This window comes from Mesoplodon densirostris, chromosome 3, assembly GCF_025265405.1.
Source record: "Mesoplodon densirostris isolate mMesDen1 chromosome 3, mMesDen1 primary haplotype, whole genome shotgun sequence".
Classification (NCBI taxonomy): Eukaryota; Metazoa; Chordata; class Mammalia; order Artiodactyla; family Ziphiidae; genus Mesoplodon; species Mesoplodon densirostris.
Genome location: NC_082663.1, coordinates 103654030 through 103673226, shown reverse-complemented (window position 1 = coordinate 103673226; position 19197 = coordinate 103654030). Strand labels below are relative to the sequence as shown.

At 42.3% G+C, this 19197-nt stretch overlaps 2 protein-coding genes across 3 annotated transcripts in view; one reads left to right on the top strand and one right to left on the bottom strand.

The window, feature by feature from the left end:
* SNX24 (sorting nexin 24) overlaps positions 1-19197 on the bottom strand; it is a 171767-nt gene that overhangs the window by 133988 nt on the left and 18582 nt on the right. The window lies entirely within an intron of this gene.
* LOC132485375 (SNW domain-containing protein 1-like) lies at positions 11483-13336 on the top strand. Its single transcript, XM_060091891.1, is given in 2 exon segments — positions 11483-12596; positions 12599-13336. Coding segments are annotated over 2 exon segments (1611 nt in total). The 3' UTR covers positions 13096-13336.

Below are 19197 nucleotides of genomic sequence, written 5' to 3'. Positions count from 1 at the left end.
TGAAAAAAAATCAGTCTATACGTAAATAAATCAGACCAAAGCCAATTTAATTTTTAATAAGACTTGAAGATCTAGTAATATTTCTCCAGAATAATGAGAGGCCTTTTTTGGGAGGATGCATTATTGCTGAAATACCAATAAGTGTGGGAGGAGGCAAATGAAAATTTGAGGTAATGCAAAACTTATACTTTTAAAAAACAGATTGTATTCTTTTTTAATATGGATATACTGTCACTGTAAAAATGCAAACAAAACAAAGTTAAAATTCCCACATTTTCCCTCCTCTAAAACAGTATCTTCCCTAGAGGTAACTATGATTATCAAGTTGGTGTATATGTACCTGCAGAAATAAGGTTGATTTGGTATTTTTCCCCACAGTCGCACACTGTACATAGCTTTTTGGTAACTTGCTTTTTAAATTTAACTTGCTTTTTTTTATTTCACGCTTTGGTAACTTGCTTTTTTTATTTAACATTTTGCTTTAGAGAGTTCTTAAAGTTACCTACCAATCAGTATTTTTAAAAATAGAATATGTTAATATTCAAATAAAGAACATAAGTAGTTTAAAGTCAACACTCCTAAACAATTCCAACCAGAAAAAAAAAATATCGTCAGGTAAAAAATATTGGGTAAAGTTTTATAAGGTCAAAAAGATTTGATACATAAATCCTCAATTTGGAAAAGCAATTTGCAAAATAGTAAGTATGTTTTCATTCCACTTCTGTCTGAAGGGGGATATCCCAAACTATTACCGATGAGAGATCAGAGAAAGGGAGGAAAAGAGGCTTTTAGTTTTTATTTCACACCCATCTGTATTATTTAAATTTTATTTTAAATTCTTGCAGGAAGTTATTGAAGGGATGAAAGTTTTAACTATAATTGTTTTTGAATAGGTATAAGAAAATATTATGATGAAACTTACTGCATATCTAGGGCTCATTTCCTTAAAAATAATCAATTATAGTCAAAGAAAGGATAACATTGGGGACTTAATGGTCCGGACGGGGCTGTAAGTCCACGCTTTTAAAAGCCGCTCTAAAGGGAAACCTCTTCCTTATAAGAGAAGGAATGATGGCGTTAGAAAATTTCCATTTTGCCAACAACACAGTAAAAACTTATTCAGGCAGGAATCATCAATGGATGCTGGATCAGGGAGGAACCATCTGATAAGGAAGAGAACATTTATATAATTGTAAAATGTCTCTCCAAATGTTACTTATTAATTACAAAAGGAAAAATAGTAAATATACAACAGTGAAAACCAACAAAACCTAACCAAGTGCTCAAAACTAGCATCACCAATTAGGGGCAAACAAATACCATGTGCCTCTGGATAGGATACCCTAACAAGGACATAGTAACATTAATGGAGATTTCCAGCTCCAAATCCATGACCTGAGTCTACCCATCAGGAGCCATCAGACAAAGCTAAATTGAAGGACAGTCTGTTTTGACCTGTCTTTTATAAAAATGACAACGTCATGGAAGACAAAGAAAGACTGAGAGAGAGTTCCAGATTAAAGGGGACTACAAAGACATGACAACTAAACGTAATGCTTATCTGGATACTGTACCAGGAGAAAAAAAAATGCTCTAAAGGATATTATTGAGACAACTGACAAATTTGTGATACAGACCACAAAATAATCCTGGGTCAATGTTAAATTTCCTGGTTTGACAATTTTACTGTGGTTACGTTAAGAGAATATTCCTATTTTAGGACACACAGATTGAAATAACGAGGAGTAAAGAGGTATAATATACACAACCTACTCTCAAACGGTTCAGAAAAAGATTACATATATAAAAAGAGGGATGTAGGGAAGAGAATGATAAAGCAAAAGTGGTAAAGCTTTAAAAATTGATGAATCTGGTTAGAAAGAAATGAGAATTCTTTGTACTATTCTTGCAACTTTTTTGTACATTTGAAATTATTTCAAAATCAAGTTTAAAATATATTCCCTCTGGCCCCATTACCTCTATGACCTGCCCTCTCTCTGTTTAATAAGCTGGTCTGATATTGAATAACAGGTATCAAGGAGTGGGGTGGGTGGGTAGGGCTGTGAGGGTACCAAGAGTGGAGAGCACCTCTGCTGAGGGGTCTGTGTTCAATCTCACCTGCTGACTCTTCTGTCAGAACCTTTCTCTTAATCCTCACCTGACATACTTTACAGTCTCTCTTGCTTATTCTGCATTATTAAAGTTTAAGATGAGTCAAGTGCAGTTGGGGCTATAATTATTGAGTGCAGACTTTACTGAGAGAAATGGATTGTCTGACATATGTTTTGTCAGATAGAGAAACAACTGAGGGTCATTCAATATAACAGTAATAAGTAGAGAGATGATCCATAATTCATATCAGACCAACTTATTCCTATAGGAACCCAAGGAAAAGTTAGAGAATGTGTTTCACATCTGAGACTTCCAAATCCTACTTTTATAAGTTAAAATGGACACATATATTCAACTGAATAAATCAAATAGTGTCATTAACCCTCTGACACTAAGTCTGCTTCCTCTATACAACCAATGAGATGACCACAAACATATTTATCAGTCTATCCAAGCAAAGTTCTAACATAAGAATCAGTTATGTGACAATCTTGGGTAATACCTTTCTGACAGTTCTGAAAGCCTACTGGATGCATTAACTCTTTAACGTAATGCACAAACATTAACAGAAGTTCAGAGAGTTATGACAAAAGTGAGCCATCTCTAAAGCAACCAATTAATCACATCAGTTTAAAATTTGAAAAGAAAAATATACAATATTCAGGAAGATATGCCATTTGTTCATTTCAAGACATCAAGAGATTTAGCTAGATACGAACTATATATGAACAAACACAGAAAGATGCTATTACATTAATAAGACTGCTTAACAAAAAAAGGAAATCAAATAGACAGAAATAACAACTTTAAAGAGCTGTTTCATCTTTGACAAGAAGGTAGTCTGGAATTATGATTTGGAATAAGTGATTTCTCAGCCTTTCTTGGGGTCACAGATGTGAAAATCTGCAGACCTCCCTGGAAACATACATACACATAACATGCAAGATTTTTCAGGCAGTTTCAAGATGAGGAACTTGTGTTGAGGGGCAGTTACCTCCTACCTTCTGAAACACAGAAGAGCCAGGTAACTGACACTGACCAGACACTGGGAGCCAGCTGACCCCCCCTCTTGCCTCTACACTCCTTGCTCTGTACCCCGTCTCTCCTTCTCTGCTCCCCTGTCCTTTGCTCTGCCCCATGCATTCCTACACTCCACCCCTCTGTCTCTGTGCCCAGCTGGCCCCAATTCCTCATCCATTCCCATTTCTCCCTTATCCTTCCCATCCCCATTGCCTTAGCTGGTCCAGATATGGAAATAAATTATACTTTTGAGTGATTTAACTAAAGTTTTATGTTATTATTCATAATTTTAAAAGCCAGTGAGCTGAAAATTTTACATTTACAGACAGAAGATTGAGAGATTGGGAGGGGGAACAAAGGGAAAGAGATGAAGGGAGGGAAAGATAGTGTTTTCCAAGAAAAAGAAAAGTTGTTTTATATCGGGCTGTTACTTTTTGTCTTTGTATTTTTTCCCCACAGGTCCATACTAGGAAAAAGTGCCACCCTCCGCCCCCGCCGGTGACAATCAGGAGGGTTTGGGAACACAGAGAGCCCTGAGCACCCACAGTGGGGCCAGAACAAAGGGCCTACAGATGAGGGCAGGAGATTCTTCCACACTGGGCCAGGGTCAGGGCCAGGAGGCCAGACGCCGAGGGGCGGGCTCTAGAATCAGGACCTGGCAGATGCTGAGATGGTACTGAGCCCAGCCTCCAGGAATTGGCAGGTGCATTTTATACACTTTTCCAGGTAGCTAGCACTGTCCATGGCTCTGCCATATGCTCTAAATCATGACAGGATGACACTCTGGGACAAAGGCGAACCAACAGGGGATTATGTGAGGTGAGGAGGGAGGCTGAGTTCAGCCACACTCAGCCACAGTTCGTCGACAAAATTCATAATCCCTCTCTTGTGGAAATTATTTGCAGGTGAGTTGTTTCACAATTAGACAAATTTTTCATGCTCTAAGGCAAAGTCCACAGAGGCACCGCTATCCATCTTTCATTTATTGTATGTTGCCTCCAAGTCAGGCACCATATAGAGGTTATAGGTAGAGATATTTGTATTTCTATGCATTCATAGTTTAATGTCATCCTCAAAATAACCATATGATGTAGTGATATAAGCCCCACTCTGGAGATGAGAAATCTGAAGCCTAGCACAAATCACCCAAAGTCAAACACATTAAGTCAGAAGATGGAATCTGAATACAGCTCACTCTCTCTGACTCGGAAGCCTGGGCTCTAAGCCTGAGCTTCTCAGCTTCTCAAACTTTCCTGTGCAGGGGCATCTCCTGGGGATCTTGTGAGAATGCAGAGTGATTCCCATAGGTCTGGGGTGGGTCCTGAGAGTCTGCATTTCTAACAAACACCCACCAGTGCTGCTGCTCCCTGGACCACATATTGAGTAGCAAGGGGCTAAATAAACTATTACATTTACTAGACTCATTCCATACTTACAGCTGTGACTTCTAAAATGTGACACTGCTGCCAGAAATACATTTCTAAAGAGTTAACTCCTTTAAAGATAAAAACAAGCAATATGTGTTACAGCTATTAAACTGTGCAGGGAATGGGTTTTTTTTTTTATAATTCAGAAAACACAAGCTTGTAACGTAAAACCAATTTTTAATGAAATAAAATGCATCTCCAATTTTTTCTGCATGCAATCCTGTTGTTTACAGCCAGAAGAATCTCTTCAGTGTCCTATGCCCAAACCAGATGCATCCCATGTTTCTACCAGGAAGCCATCGGAATCTATTAAAATGACTGTACACTGATAGCAGCGGGGACATGACAAATCGCAGGCCAAGAGTCAGATACCACAGAATGTATTTCAGGGCTTTGGGGGCAGGCCCATTTGCAACCAAATGATATTGTGTGAGGCTGGCATGCTCAGTGCATGACAAACTGATGCAATTTCAGTGCTGTCTACGGGCCAGGGGAGATTTCTCTGATGCTGGTTGTGGTTAGTTTACAGAATTGTGCAGAGTTCCCAGATTTGAATCACTTGGGGCCTGAAAGGGCTTCACTTGACAAGCTACAAATAATTACACTCTACTCTTACCATTGTACTCTATTATTTTGCCCCCCTTATCTCCAGGATTTGAGCTTTTGTGAACAAGCAAGGTCGGCTTCTATTTTGACCACAACACAACAAAACATTGTTCTATTCTGATATGATAAATAAAACAAGGCCCTGCAGACTAAACATTTTTATCAGGCCCATTTTCCACTTTTATAGGCAAAAGTCAACTTTGAGCTCAGTTAGAAAGGGTGAGCTGGACAAAGCAGGCAGGCAGGTTCCTGCAATCCTCCCTTAAAGATGTGCTCTCACTATCTGGTTATTGCAAAACCTCATTTGGAAAATGGGATATTGACTGACAGATAAAGGGCACATGGGCAGTGGCTCTTACAAGGTTTCTACTTCCCTTGTTCCCCTCCCTCTCATCTCCAGCTCCATCCTAACAGTTCTCATTCAGATATTCATAAAGAAAAAGTTTTCCCAACTTGGGATGCAATTAGAACCAAGCTGCCTTATGTCAGTGCACTGCTCAGAAACACCAAAGACTCCAAATTCAAGTTTGCTATTGAAGAAAGCAACTTGTGGAAGATTTTAAAGAGCATATCACCCAACTTCAGGTGGCTCCTAAGGATAATATATTGATTATTGCTCCATGTATTTTAATTAAGTAAATGTGAAGCTTTATGCTTTCATACTTTTCCAAAGAAAAACACAAGATTTTTTGTTTAAACTCCAATGTCAAGTAACATTTCATAAAGTTCTAGTCTCCAGAAAAGCTTTTTTTTTTTAAATCTATAATGATGATTAACACTGACTCAAATAAAGTAATCTAAACATCCCCTTTTAAAATCTGTTAAGCCTTGAGTATAGGTCAACCCTCCAGACTTAATTTTTTTTTTTTTTTTTTTTTTGCGGTATGCGGGCCTCTCACTGTTGTGGCCTCCCCCGTCGCGGAGCACAGGCTCCGGACACGCAGGCTCCGGACGCGCAGGCTCAGCGGCCATGGCTCACGGGCCCAGCCGCTCCGTGGCATATGGGATCCTCCCAGACCGGGGCACGAACCCGTATCCCCTGCATCGGCAGGCGGACTCTCAACCACTTGCGCCACCAGGGAGGCCCCAGACTTAATTTTTGCAACAATGCTATGACATGTACATAGAATTTCATATAATAAAAACTGTCATTACTATCCCCATTTTAGAGATCAGGAAACTGAGGCATGGAAAAGTAAAGTAACTTGCTCAGTGAGTCACAGCTACTAAGTGGTAGCAACTGGGAACTGAGCCCAACGAGTGACTTGAGCTGCCTTGAATACGGCTTCCTAGTTCCACAATTCCATCTACCTAAGGCCAGGTGGAACACAAGCCCAACATATCTCATCTAAGCAGAAACCAAGAGCCTGGAGAGTATTCAGGTTGACAGTAGAGACAAAGAATAGCGAGATTAAATTCTCATCAGTAGCTAAAGGATCTAAAACATAAAATTTCAGCTCCCCAAAGTGGATACCTTGATCCTGCCTCAGTACATGTCTTGCTGTAAACTGGACCCCTCCTACTCTCCAAATCTGGCTTGTCTAATATGGCAGCACTCACCACAAACCGCTATTGGGCATTTGAAATGCGGCTAGCCCGAAGGGAGGTGTCCTCTACATGTAAAACACACCCAATTTAAAAAGCTACTACAGGGCTTCCCTGGTGGCGCAGTGGTTGAGAGTCCGCCTGCCGATTCAGGGGACACGGGTTCGTGCCCCGGTCCGGGAAGATCGCACATGCTGCGGAGCGGCTGGGCTCGTGAGCCATGGCCACTGAGCCTGCGTGTCCAGAGCCTGTGCTCCGCAACGGGAGAGGCCACAACAGTGAGAGGCCCGCGTACCGCAAAAAAAAAAAAAAAAAAAAGCTACTACAAAAAATATAAAATATTCATCATTTTATATGGATGACAAGTTAAGTAATATGTTGGATTTATTGGGCTAAATAAAATATATTATTACAATTCATTTCACCTGTTTCTTTTTACTTTTTTAAATATGGCTACTAGAAATATGTGGCTCGCTTTATATCTCCATTAGATGATGTGCTCTAAACTCACCCCTTAATCCCAAACTTTGTATGGCTGAGCCATTGGCACAAGCTGGTTACCTGACAAGAAAAGCAACTCCAAGAACAGCAGTCTGCCTCGCAGGAAGCCTCTTTTCCACTTACACTCCTTCTCCCTTCAGATTCCTCAGGCTCTCACACCACTGTCCCCTCCCCTTGACCTTGAAATACTCACTGTCAGTGTTCTGATTTAGAAAGAGCCTTTACCTGACCCCCCTTTCCTTCTTGCTGCTGTGCTTTCTTTCCCTCCTTTCACTGTCAAAGCATCTGAAAGGGTCCACACTCCATTTTCCTCACTCTCTCCAACTTCCCTAACTCACTGCAATCTGACTTCCATCCCCGCCACTGAAACTGCTCTTCAAAGGTTCCACATCCTCACCTCTTCCTCCTGACCTCTGTGTTCTCTCTAGAACAGCTGCTGGGCCCCTAACCACACAGTGGGCCTCGCCTACCCACGTGCTTCACCTGGACTGATGACCAACCAGGCACTTGGAAGACAGGGACAAAACCTATGTATCAAGTTCTGTCGACCTGTCTGTTGGACTCTGTCGACCTTTGCCCCAATTCTATGCTGAATTCTCTGCTGCAGCCCCTTCATGAATGTGCATGAGCACTTAGCTTAAAACTTCCCCAGTTTTGCTGTTAGGGGAGATACTGCTTTGGGAAAGATCCCCGGTGGTCTCTTTACTTGCTGCAAATATTCATCCTTCCTTCTCCCGATCCTTGGTTTGGATGTACCTTTTGGCTCAATACCCACCAAGAGGCAAACCCAGTTTTCAGGTAACAGACCCCTCCCCTTGCCTCTCCGGTCCAGAATAACACTGAGTCTCAAGCATCATCTGAACAGTGAACATGAAGACACAGTCAAAGGAATAAGAAGCAAACTCTTGGGCAAAGGTGAAAATCTTGTCATTGGCTACTAGGAGGAAGTGAAACTGGAATTGGTTCAGAAACGGAAAACACAAGCTAACCAACTGCGGGTGGGAGAGCAGGATAGGTTTCCTGCAGGCAGAAGAACATGAGATTCGGAGGCATGAGAAGCCCAGGGCCTCCAGCAACTGAACTATGGGGGAGCAGTCCAGGCATGTAGGGCAGAAAGTGCCAAGTGAAGAGATCAGAGGTGGAGGACTAATTTTTTATTTACCTTTTTCAGCTACCAATTCTAGACAGTTTCTAAAGCCCACTGTTCTGGAATCCCTCATATCCACCCTATGGCACTGTCCCTTCATCCTGTCACTTCTCCATCCTCCTACCCTAGCCTGGTCCATGGTAATAGTCTCATAGCTGACTCTAATCAAACCCCTTTGGAAACATTCTGTACATCAAGGTAAGTTTAATCAACATGATGTCCTCATTTTCATGTCACTTGGCTGTTCAGAAATATGCTCTGCAGCCCTGTTTACTTCTGCACAAAGGTATCAGATTTCAAAGTTTCCGATCCCATCCCTACCTGATGCTGGTGACAGGCATTCTCTCCTCTCCACCACCACACCCCCAAAGCAACTCAGACATCCCACCTTCTAGAATGTGCCCTCCTCTCCCCAATCCCCGTCAAAAGTGGAATGAACTCTGACACTTCAACAACGGTGGCTGCCACCCTCCAGGAGAAACAGAGAAAAGGCAGTCCTCCACGGGGACCTTTGCCACCTGGCTCTGCCCCATGTACCCAGAATACTTCACCCTCCACCTACCACCACCTCCTGCACACTGGACACTGTTCTCTTCCCATCCCCCATCACATAATGTTCATTTACATGTTTTTACCTTTTGCGGGGTAGGGGTTCCTTCACAAAAGCCTTATCCTTTCCATCTGCTTATCTAGATCCTACCTATGCTTCAAAACACAGCTTAAGCCATTTCTTGTAGGAAGTCTTCCTGGTACTTTACTCCTCACTGATGTCATTCTCAAAAACCTCCATTCAGGGGCTTCCCTGGTGGCGCAGTGGTTGAAAGTCTGCCTGCTGATGCAGGGGACACGGGTTCGTGCCCCAGTCCGGGAAGATCCCACATGCCGTGGAGCGGCTGGGCCCGTGAGCCATGGCTGCTGAGCCTGTGCGTTCGCAACGGGAGAGGCCACAACAGTGAGAGGCCCACGTACCACAAAAAAAAAAAAAAAAAAAAAAAAAACCTCCATTCAATACAACTTGCTATTTTTCTACCTATTACCATAAAGCATTCATTATTGCTTCATGGGTGCTGTGTCATTTGTGTAGAACTAAACTGAAAACTCCTTGAGGGCTGGAATCATGCATTATCGTTGTCAACTGCCCATAGCTGGCAACAATCAGGGATTCGAAGACTAGATTTACTAAGTTATACAGATTAATTATGCTACTTTATAACAGATAAATGCTTTCCTTCCTTTGTATGCTAAGACTAAGAGCACAAGAGGTTAAATGGCAGTGATCTTTAATAATCTCCATCTATCCTTCATGGAACTATCCCTGAAAATTAACTATCTTACAATGTTACAAATATATTAACTAAGCAGTTGGTCAATTCAAAATATGTTAAGGGCCTTTCAAAGACTAATATTTCTTTATTTTTATAAACTGACACTATGATAAATGGCCAATGAAAATGAATACATTACTAACATAAAGCAAATGTTGTTTTTTAAAAACTCTCCAAATCTAAAAAACTGGAAGATAAACATATACTTTGAAAATGACAGTGCTGTAGTCAACTTAAGAATCCAGGGCCTACCCACATTCATTTAAGAACAATCTGTGTAGCACCTGAAGAACATCAATGGAACTGTTTATAAAGGTTTAAATATAAAATCGTGCACAAGAAATTCAGGAGAAAAGATCACAACTCGACAGTTCTCCATCATGCCAGGAGGCGCTCCTGCATAGACCCAGGGCAGCCAAAGGAAGCAAAAACTGGATAAATCAAACAAAAGAAGTACTTAGTCTAGCTTTTGCATATCTTACGTTAAAACACACACACAAGATTTTAAATCATTTTTCACCATTATTATTTAATAAGCCAGTTCCTGGAACTTTTGGTTCTGTACCCATTTTCAATATGAAAATGTTTCCTGTATTTTAACTCTGCACATTACTGGACATTCAAGCTTACAAAACACTTCCTTCAATTACCAAAACTCACTCTCCCATGGGCTATCCTTTGTACTGAGTTTCTGTTTCAAGTTTCTCTCCAGGGTTTAATAACGATACTGGAAAACTCTTTTTGGTTTCCTAAATCAACCCCCAATGAACTGGGTGCATGGCTTCCAACTCTGACCTCCAAATCCCAGGAACATTCCAAAAGGTACTAGCATGATGCCCCTCCACCAGGACCACTTGGGCAGCAACAAGACCAGAGCCCTTCGTATCCAACTGGTTCAGGGGGAATCCTGGTCACTGGAGCTGCTGGCACTTTGGTCCCATCCAGAATAACTCTGCACACCGCACCTCTCACCGCACCAGAATCACAGCAGGCTTCATTACAATCTCCGGACAGAAGGCTTACGACATGCAATCTACCTGGCAGGCTAAACAGCTTCCTCCTGCGCAGTGTCGACTCCAAGAGACTTCGGACCCCTGGGCAGGTGGCACTGAGCAGGAGAGCAGGGATGCCCAGGCCAGAGGTAGAGAAGACACGAGAAAAGGTAAAACTCACGTGCTGCCGCAATAAAGAAATCTATCATTCTCCTCCTGTTTTTTAGATCCAGGATAGTAACAGCAACTATTTTTTAGTGTATGTCCAACACCATAGTATGTGCTTTTCACTTGTTATCCCAGTTACATTTTTTTTTTTTTTTTTTTTTTTTTGCGGTACGCAGGCCTCTCACTGCTGTGGCCTCCCCCATTGCGGAGCACAGGCTCCGGACGCGCAGGCTCAGCGGCCATGGCTCACGGGCCCAGCCGCTCCGCGGCATGTGGGATCTTCCCGGACCGGTGCACGAATCTGTGTCCCCTGCATCGGCAGGTGGACTCTCAACCACTGCGCCACCAGGGAAGCCCCCCTCTCAGTTACATTTTTATCTTCACAACTCTCAGTGCCAGCATTCCCCCAGCCTTACAAATGAAGAGACTGAGTCATCAGGACACCTGTCCAGGTGAGAACCCAGGTCTGGCTTACCTTCAAGCCCAGACACTTTCCGCCCTGCTGCACTCCCCCTAGACTGCATATGCCTCAAGGAAGTGATGGCAAAATATTAAAAGAAGATTTCTTTAGAAGTGCATATTTGCATGGGCAATCCATAAGACTCATCTACGTTTTCCCCATAAAAATGAAGTCATGAGATGGTGCTCACTAGCTTTTTACCTGCACCTACTCAGCTATCTCAGGACCAGCTTGACGCTGAAGAAAAGGCGAGATCGCAGAGACCACGACAGACCTCACTGGTCTCCTCCCGAAGAGAACCTCCCCCATACGGGTACCAGAAAGGCTGGATACCTCGGTTATTAGAGGATTTTGGAGACGGAGGTGCTTTTCTAGAGATCCATGTGGCCCAGTATTCCCTGGGTGTGGGACGTAAGAAAAAAATGTCAAATGCACTGGCCATTCAGGTGGATGCTGAAGGAAAAATTAAGTATGATGCAATTGCTCGACAGGGACAGTCAAAAGACAAGGTCATTTATAGCAAGTACAATGACCTGGTTCCCAAAGAAGTCATGAATGCAGATGACCCAGACCTGCAAAGACATGATGAAGAAGCCATTAAAGAGATAACAGAAAAGACAAGGGTAGCCTTAGAAAAATCCGTATCGCAGAAGGTTGCTGCAGCCATGCCAGTCCGAGCAGCAGCTGATAAACTGGCTCCTCCTCAGTATATCCAATACACACCATCTCAACAAGGAGTGGCGTTCAACTCTGGAGCTAAACAGAGAGTTATTCAAATGGTGGAAATGCAGAAAGATCCGATGGAGCCTCTAAGGTTCAAGATTAATAAGAAGATTCCCCGGGGACCACCTTCTCCTCCTGCACCTGTCATGCATTCTCCTAGCCGAAAGATGACCGTGAAGGAACAACAAGAGTGGAAGATTCCTCCCTGTATTTCAAACTGGAAAAATGCAAAGGGTTATACAGTTCCATTAGTTAAACGTCTGGCGGCTGATGGAAGAGGACTGCAGACAGTTCACATCAATGAAAATTTTGCAAAACTGGCCAAAGCCCTCTACATTGCTGATTGGAAGGCTCATGAAGCTGTGGAAATGTGTGCTCAAGTAGAGAGAAAGATGGCTCAAAAAGAAAAGGAGAAACATGAAGAGAAACTTAGAGAAATGGCCCAGAAAGCCAGGGAGAGAAGAGCTGGGATCAAAACCCATGTGGAAAAAGAGGATGGGGAGGCACGTGAGAGGGATGAAATCCGGCATGACAGGCGAAAAGAGAGACAGCATGACCGGAATCTTGCCAGGCAGCTCCAGATAAGAGGTCGAAACTGCAGAGAAATGAAAATCGAGATATCAGTGAAGTCGTTGCTCTGAGTGTGCCCAATCCTCGGACTTCCAATGAAGTTCAGTATGACCAAAGGCTCTTCAACCAATCCAAGGGTATGGACAGCGGTTTTGCAGGTGGAGAAGTTGAAATTTACAATGTTTATGATCAAGCCTGGAGAGGTGGTAAAGATATGGCCCAGAATATTTAAAGGCCCAGTAAAAATCTGGACAAGGACATGTATGGTGATGACCTAGAAGCCAGAATAAAGACTAACAGATTTGTTCCCGATAAGGAGTTTTCTGGTTCAGACCGTAGACAAAGAGGCCGAGAAGGACCAGTTCAGTTTGAGGAGGATCCTTTTGGTTTGGACAAATTTTTGGAAGAAGCCAAACAGCACGGTGGCTCTAAAAGACCCTCAGATAGCAGCCACCCCAAGGAACATGAGCATGAAGGCAAGAAGAGGAGAAAGGAGTAGATACTTTCTTCAGAGTGAATGAACTATTATTCATAACCCTAATGATGCAAGTCATATGGGGGAACAGTTTGTAAATGGCCAGGATAAAAACTAAATCTGGGTGTCAGAGCCCAGCACTACTTTTTATTATAGGAGAAAGGGGGGGATGGAAAAATTCTACTTTGAATTATTTAGTTTTTTTAAAGAGTGGGTTGTGTTTGTGCTTCTCCCACCTTTTGGCATTTATAGAACATACTGCCCCACACATGAAATTAAGGCCACTTCCTTTTGAGTGACATCAGTACTTTGGGGTTAATATTTTGTCTAAGAATGGCTGCTTACAAATAAAGTTACCCCAACCACAGTGCGTAGAAAGAAGGATGTTCACATATTGGAACTGTCCTGCCAAATGATGTTTGCCCCTGTTGTGCTCTGTTTTAATTTGGAGTGGGGAAAGTAAGCTCTTGCTTGGTGCAACTATCTGTTTCCAATAAAAACATTTAGACAAAAAAAAAAATGAAGTCATACACAGATGTAGAGAACAAACATATGGACACCAAGGGGGGAAAGCGGCGGGCGGATGGGGGTGGTGGTGGGATGAATTGGGCGATTGGGACTGACATGTATACACTGATGTGTATAAAAAAATTAATAAATGAAGTCATAATATTCAAGCTCTCTGGAGTTCTAAGTAAACTTTTTTCATGGTACTGTATTTTCCATTTGGTAAAACTTTATCATTAATTGGTTTTGACAGAGTGTGTCTACCGGACATGAGAAAATCCTAAACAGTTCATGAATAAAATAAACACAGGTCAAACTCTAATTCAACTTCATGAACCCCAAATCCCTTTGCCATACTGGAATTTCTATGAAATGTTTACTTGAAAGGCATTATTTTTGTTGTTTTTGTTTTGCTTTGGTGGTAAAGTGAAGGAACAGGAGAGGGGTTCACAGTACCCAATGTACTCAAATCAGGAATCCCCCACAAGCCTAACTTAGGGAACTCTCTACAGAAATCCAACATAAAGACTTACATTCTTAGAAACAAATGCCAACAGAACCAACCACGTGTTAAGGGCTGTACACCTATGATTTCACTTGATTAAAACAATCCCAAATGGATATAAAGCATTCCTAGTATGCCTATTTATGGGAACCAAGGCTCAAAGCATTTAAACAACTGGGGACTGTTAAACACATGGTTAGGAAGTGGCTGGGTGTCATCCAAGGTCCACTCTTCAACAGTGTTGCTACTTCCCTTCTCATAGAAAGTTCTCTCAAGGAGGTCAAGGTTACAAAATAAACACAAGCATCTGCCTGATTCACAAAGGCTGGCTCTAATGCTGCATGGGCCAGTATCAGAACAAGTACAACACGCTGACACGTGTCAGCACCCAAGGACGCTCGCACATCAATTTTCCCCTCTACTTGGACCATTGCACCCATTTAATGCTCCCTGGTTCCCCCATGTGTTAGACAACAAGGAAACTTGTTGGGAGACCCTGCTCCCAGCTGTCTTTCACACAGGCTTCTAGACTGTGTTTTGGTACCTGGCCTTCAGAGAAGGACTGAGTCAAGGCTGGGAAGGCAGAGAGAGGCCTAATTACAGCAGTAATTCTTTTTGCACTAAATGTAATCTGAGGCAGACCCTTGCCAGGTAGTTCACATGCCTCATGCCATTTAATATTGGCAATGACTTTATGGTTAGGTATTATCGTTCACCTGTTTTAAAGATAAGAAAACTGAAGTTACCAGTTTGCTCATATTGAAGCTTGTTAACATAACTGTGTTTATACATTCAGCTCTCCACGGAGCAATACAGGATTAGTTGATTTAACTATAGCTCAAGTGCACATGGTGTTCACAAACAGTAAGAATCTTTCTGAAAGAGAGTTCTGGGATTTCTTGTGGGTCTTGGAAAGAAACTGCCGAAACTGATGGCAACCTTAGGGCCCAGTACAGCACCTGGTGTACTGTAGGCCTTCAAGAACCATTGGTTGAGGACTTCCCTGGTGGCACAGTGGTCAAGAATCTGCCTGCCAGTGCAGGGGACACATGTTCGAACCCTGGTCCGGGAAGACCCCACATGCCACAGAGCAACTAAGCCCGTGCGTCACAACTACTGAGCCTGCGCTCCAGGGCCCGCGAGCCACAACTACTGAGCCCGCACACCACAACTACTGAAGCCCGTGCACCTAGAGCCCGTGCTCCACAACAAGAGAAGCCACTGCAATGAGAAGCCCGTGCACCACAACGAGGAGTAGCCCCCGCTCGCTGTAACTAGAGAAAGCCCACGTGCAGCAATGAAGACCCAACGCAGCCAAAAATAAATAAATAGACAAATGTATTAAAAAGAAAAAAGAAAAAAAGAACCATTGGTTGGGTAGTTCCCTGACTGTTTGTGCTTTCTTTCACTGCTGAGGGCCTGGGTTCAATCCCTAGTCTGGGAACTAAGCTCCCCCAAGCCACGTGGCCAAACACAAGGAAAAAAAAAGAACCATTGGCTGAATAAATGAATGCAAGTAAATATCGGGGCTGATTGAAATTGTGCCTCACACTCCACATCTCCATGCCTTCACCCAGCCCTCACCCACTGCCACCTCTCATGGCTCCGGCCTGTGCCTGGTACTTGTGCTGGGCTCTCCCTGCCAGCCCCGCCTGGGGCCCTACACAGCACCCAGTACACGAACTTACTCACCCTAATCACGTGAACTCTGAGCTAAACTTCCAATAAAGCAGACTGTCAGCCTCCACAGCCAGGCATTTAGAATTCTCTAGGTCACAGGAAGATGAACTCCACAGAACTTTTCTAAAACCAGGACTCACTGAAGGAACAAACCCTGACTGCAGAAAGAGCTTCTAACACAAAACTCCAGGTTACAGTGACATTCGTTCAAACTGCCGTCATCTGAACCTGGCAAAACCTGAACACTGATGAGTCAGAAGTCAAAAGTTCTACTTCTGCTCAGATAAAAGCACACAAGAATGGGTCTGGGTGGGGACTGGCCCAGCCCCACTGCCAGGCCAGAGCCATATGCTAAAACACTTAACAGATTTAGGTTTGGTTGTCTGGCTTCTTCTAAAAAGACCTTCTTATATCAGGAGAAAGGAGGAAAACAATTCAAAGTTTTACCTGCGAACACTATTAGGAGTCTACAGTGAAGAAGAGTGGCTGGAATTTCATCTAAGCACTCAGTGATCAATAAATAAATAGCAGTTGTCAACAATCGGTTGTTTAACCACATAATCAACATTCTTCATTTGTTTTTACATATGAGGTGATAAGCACACTTTAGATGTCATCCTCTAATCTGAAAGCATTGCAAGGGTCTTTTGATATGCTTTTTTTTTTTTTACAGTTTTTTTTTTGCAGTATAATTTTTTACATCTTTATTGGAGTATAACTGCTTTACAACGGTGTGTTAGTTTCTGCTTTATAACAAATTGAATCAGCTATAATGCTTTTTAAAAATAATTCATTTAAAAAGATACAAATGAACTTACTTACAAAACAGAAATAGATCCACAGACATAGAAAACAAACATGGTTACCAAGGGGGAAAGGGGAGGGGGATAAATTAGGAGTTTGGGATTAAAATATACACACTACTATATATAAAATAGATATACTCAATATATATATATATATATATTTTTTTTTTTTTTTTTTTTTTTTTTTTTTTTTGCGGTACACGGGCCTCTCCCGTTGTGGAGCACAGGCTCTGGACGTGCACGCCCAGCGGCCATGGCTCACCACGGGCCCAGCCGCTCTGCGGCATGTGGGATCTTCCCGGACCGGGGCACAAACCGGTGTCCCCTGCATCGGCAGGCGGACTGTCAACCACTGCGCCACCAGGGAAGCCCGATATACTCAATATTTTGTAATAATCTATAAGGGAAAAGAATCTGAAAAAGAATATATATATATACACACACACACACCAGAATCACTGTGCTGTAACACCTGAAACAACATTGTAAATCAACTATACTTCAATAAAATACATAAAAATCTAAGAACATAAAAAACAATAATTCATTTAAAGCAGTGAATTAAATATGAAACTACTCAAAGGTGAAAAAAATTTAACACTAGATGAAAGAAAGGTAAAATAGATGATGAAATATTAACCTCTATTGGCAAAAATTTAATTAGAAGTATTAGAAATAACAACAGCTGCCCCAGTCAGAGAGTTCTTACTATGAGGCTGATACTTAATTTGAGATCCTTGAGAGAAAACTGAGGTCAGCACTTTAGGGAACAGAGGGAGGGTGATGACTTGCACAAGTTGCCTTGCTGGGAAGTTACAAGCCAGAATGTGGTACCAAGTCTGTCTGGCTCCAAAGCTTACCAGTGACACTCCTTAGAAGTTCCTCAAACTAGCTGACATCAGGAAAGCTTTTTCTAAGTTCATTTGTTTATGGATCCAAAGACTTAAGAGTGTTTTAAGTCTTCAGTCTTAGGTGCACTTTGGCTGAATCAGAATGTAAATCAGTCCTTTAAAGCTTTAAAGCTTTAAAACAAAGCTGACATATCTCCTTCATGCTAAATATACACTCTACAGGGCATCTTTTTCAAAATAGGGTAAGCCACCTCCTCAGTTTGCAGGCTTAGCTACAAATTAAAATCACCTGAAGAGCTCAACCTACCAAAGCCTGGGCTCCAATCACCTGAGAGTCTGGGGATGGAGCCTGAAAGTGCTCTTAAGAACCACTGACTTAGCCTATTAAGATGTGCTGGGGCAAGTAACCTCCCTTAATGATCTCCACAAGCATCGTGGGGATATTTTTAGTGCAGTTCTTAACTTTTACTGCTCATCAGAATCACCCAGAGACTTTTAAAAAGTTCCAGTGCTCAACCCATACTCCAGAACCATTAGACTGTCTGAGGGTAGGACCCAGGCATCTCTAGTTTATAAAGATCTCCAGGTGATTCCAAGGTGCAGCAAGAGCTGAGGACCACAGCCTTAGCAGCTAATTATTTGCACTAGAAGTTCAATCCCTCATTTGGATGGCATCCCAATGGGTCATCCACCAGCAGCACCATCACATCGACGATAGCCTTTTTCTCAGACTCCCTGCCTTCTCCCGAGGTTGGTGATGACGCCTAAAAGTCTTTCCGTTTGGCAGTCACAACTGCGTTTCCACTTATGGGAAATGCTGCCTGACTCTCCCCTCAGTCCTTCAGAATGGTTCCTACTATTGAATGATTCATCTCATACACACATACAACATGGGTCATTCTCTCACCACTTTCAGTTTTATTACCTCCACTTCCTTTTCTCACTCACTGGGCATTTTCAACACTGTCACTTTTTTTGGCCTCGTGGACCATATGGGGTTGATGCTGTTCTGGGCATTGGAACCTGGGCAGAAAGCTACAGTGCGGCTGAAACTAACCTGACATCCCAGGACTCTGCCATTCACTGGAGGTGGGCAGAGCTGCTATCCTGTTTGCTCTAGAGGGTAGCTGTAAAAGTTGACATGAGAAGTTTTAAAAGAGAAGAGCTTTGTGCTGCCTTTCCTTGAGAAGCAAAACTCAGGTTATCCTGAAATTCCCAAATGCACACTTTTTGATTAATAACAAATCTGCACGGTTGAGAAGAATAAAAACCTTTGCACGTTTCAGTTGTAAACTTTTGAATTACGTAAACCTTCTTACATGGGACATAAGTGAAAAAAATTCTACAGTGAAGCAAAATGCTTTTTATCCAACAATATTTATATGCAAAAGAAGCAGCATTCACTGTGAAGATATTCTCTCAAAGGGCAAGTAAGGTGTTGATTAAAGCTTCCCTAAAACATATACTATTTTGGACTACTAATGAATGGCTGACAAGATTAATCTACATTTTCACCATGAAAACAATCCTCCCTCCAGGCACACACAACAACATCAATGAAAAAGTCCCTAGCACTAAAAAAAAAAATGCGTTTGCTTGATAAAGTACTTCCTGTACTAGGTAAGACTTTGTTCATTACTTCGAAAAATGCTTTCAATGCTATCTCAGATTTTTTCTGCAAAACTGGCAATGGAAAACCCATGGACAATGAATTCAGAGTCTATGATGGAAAAAACAGATCTGATTTCCCTACAAATTATAAGATAAAATGTAGCAA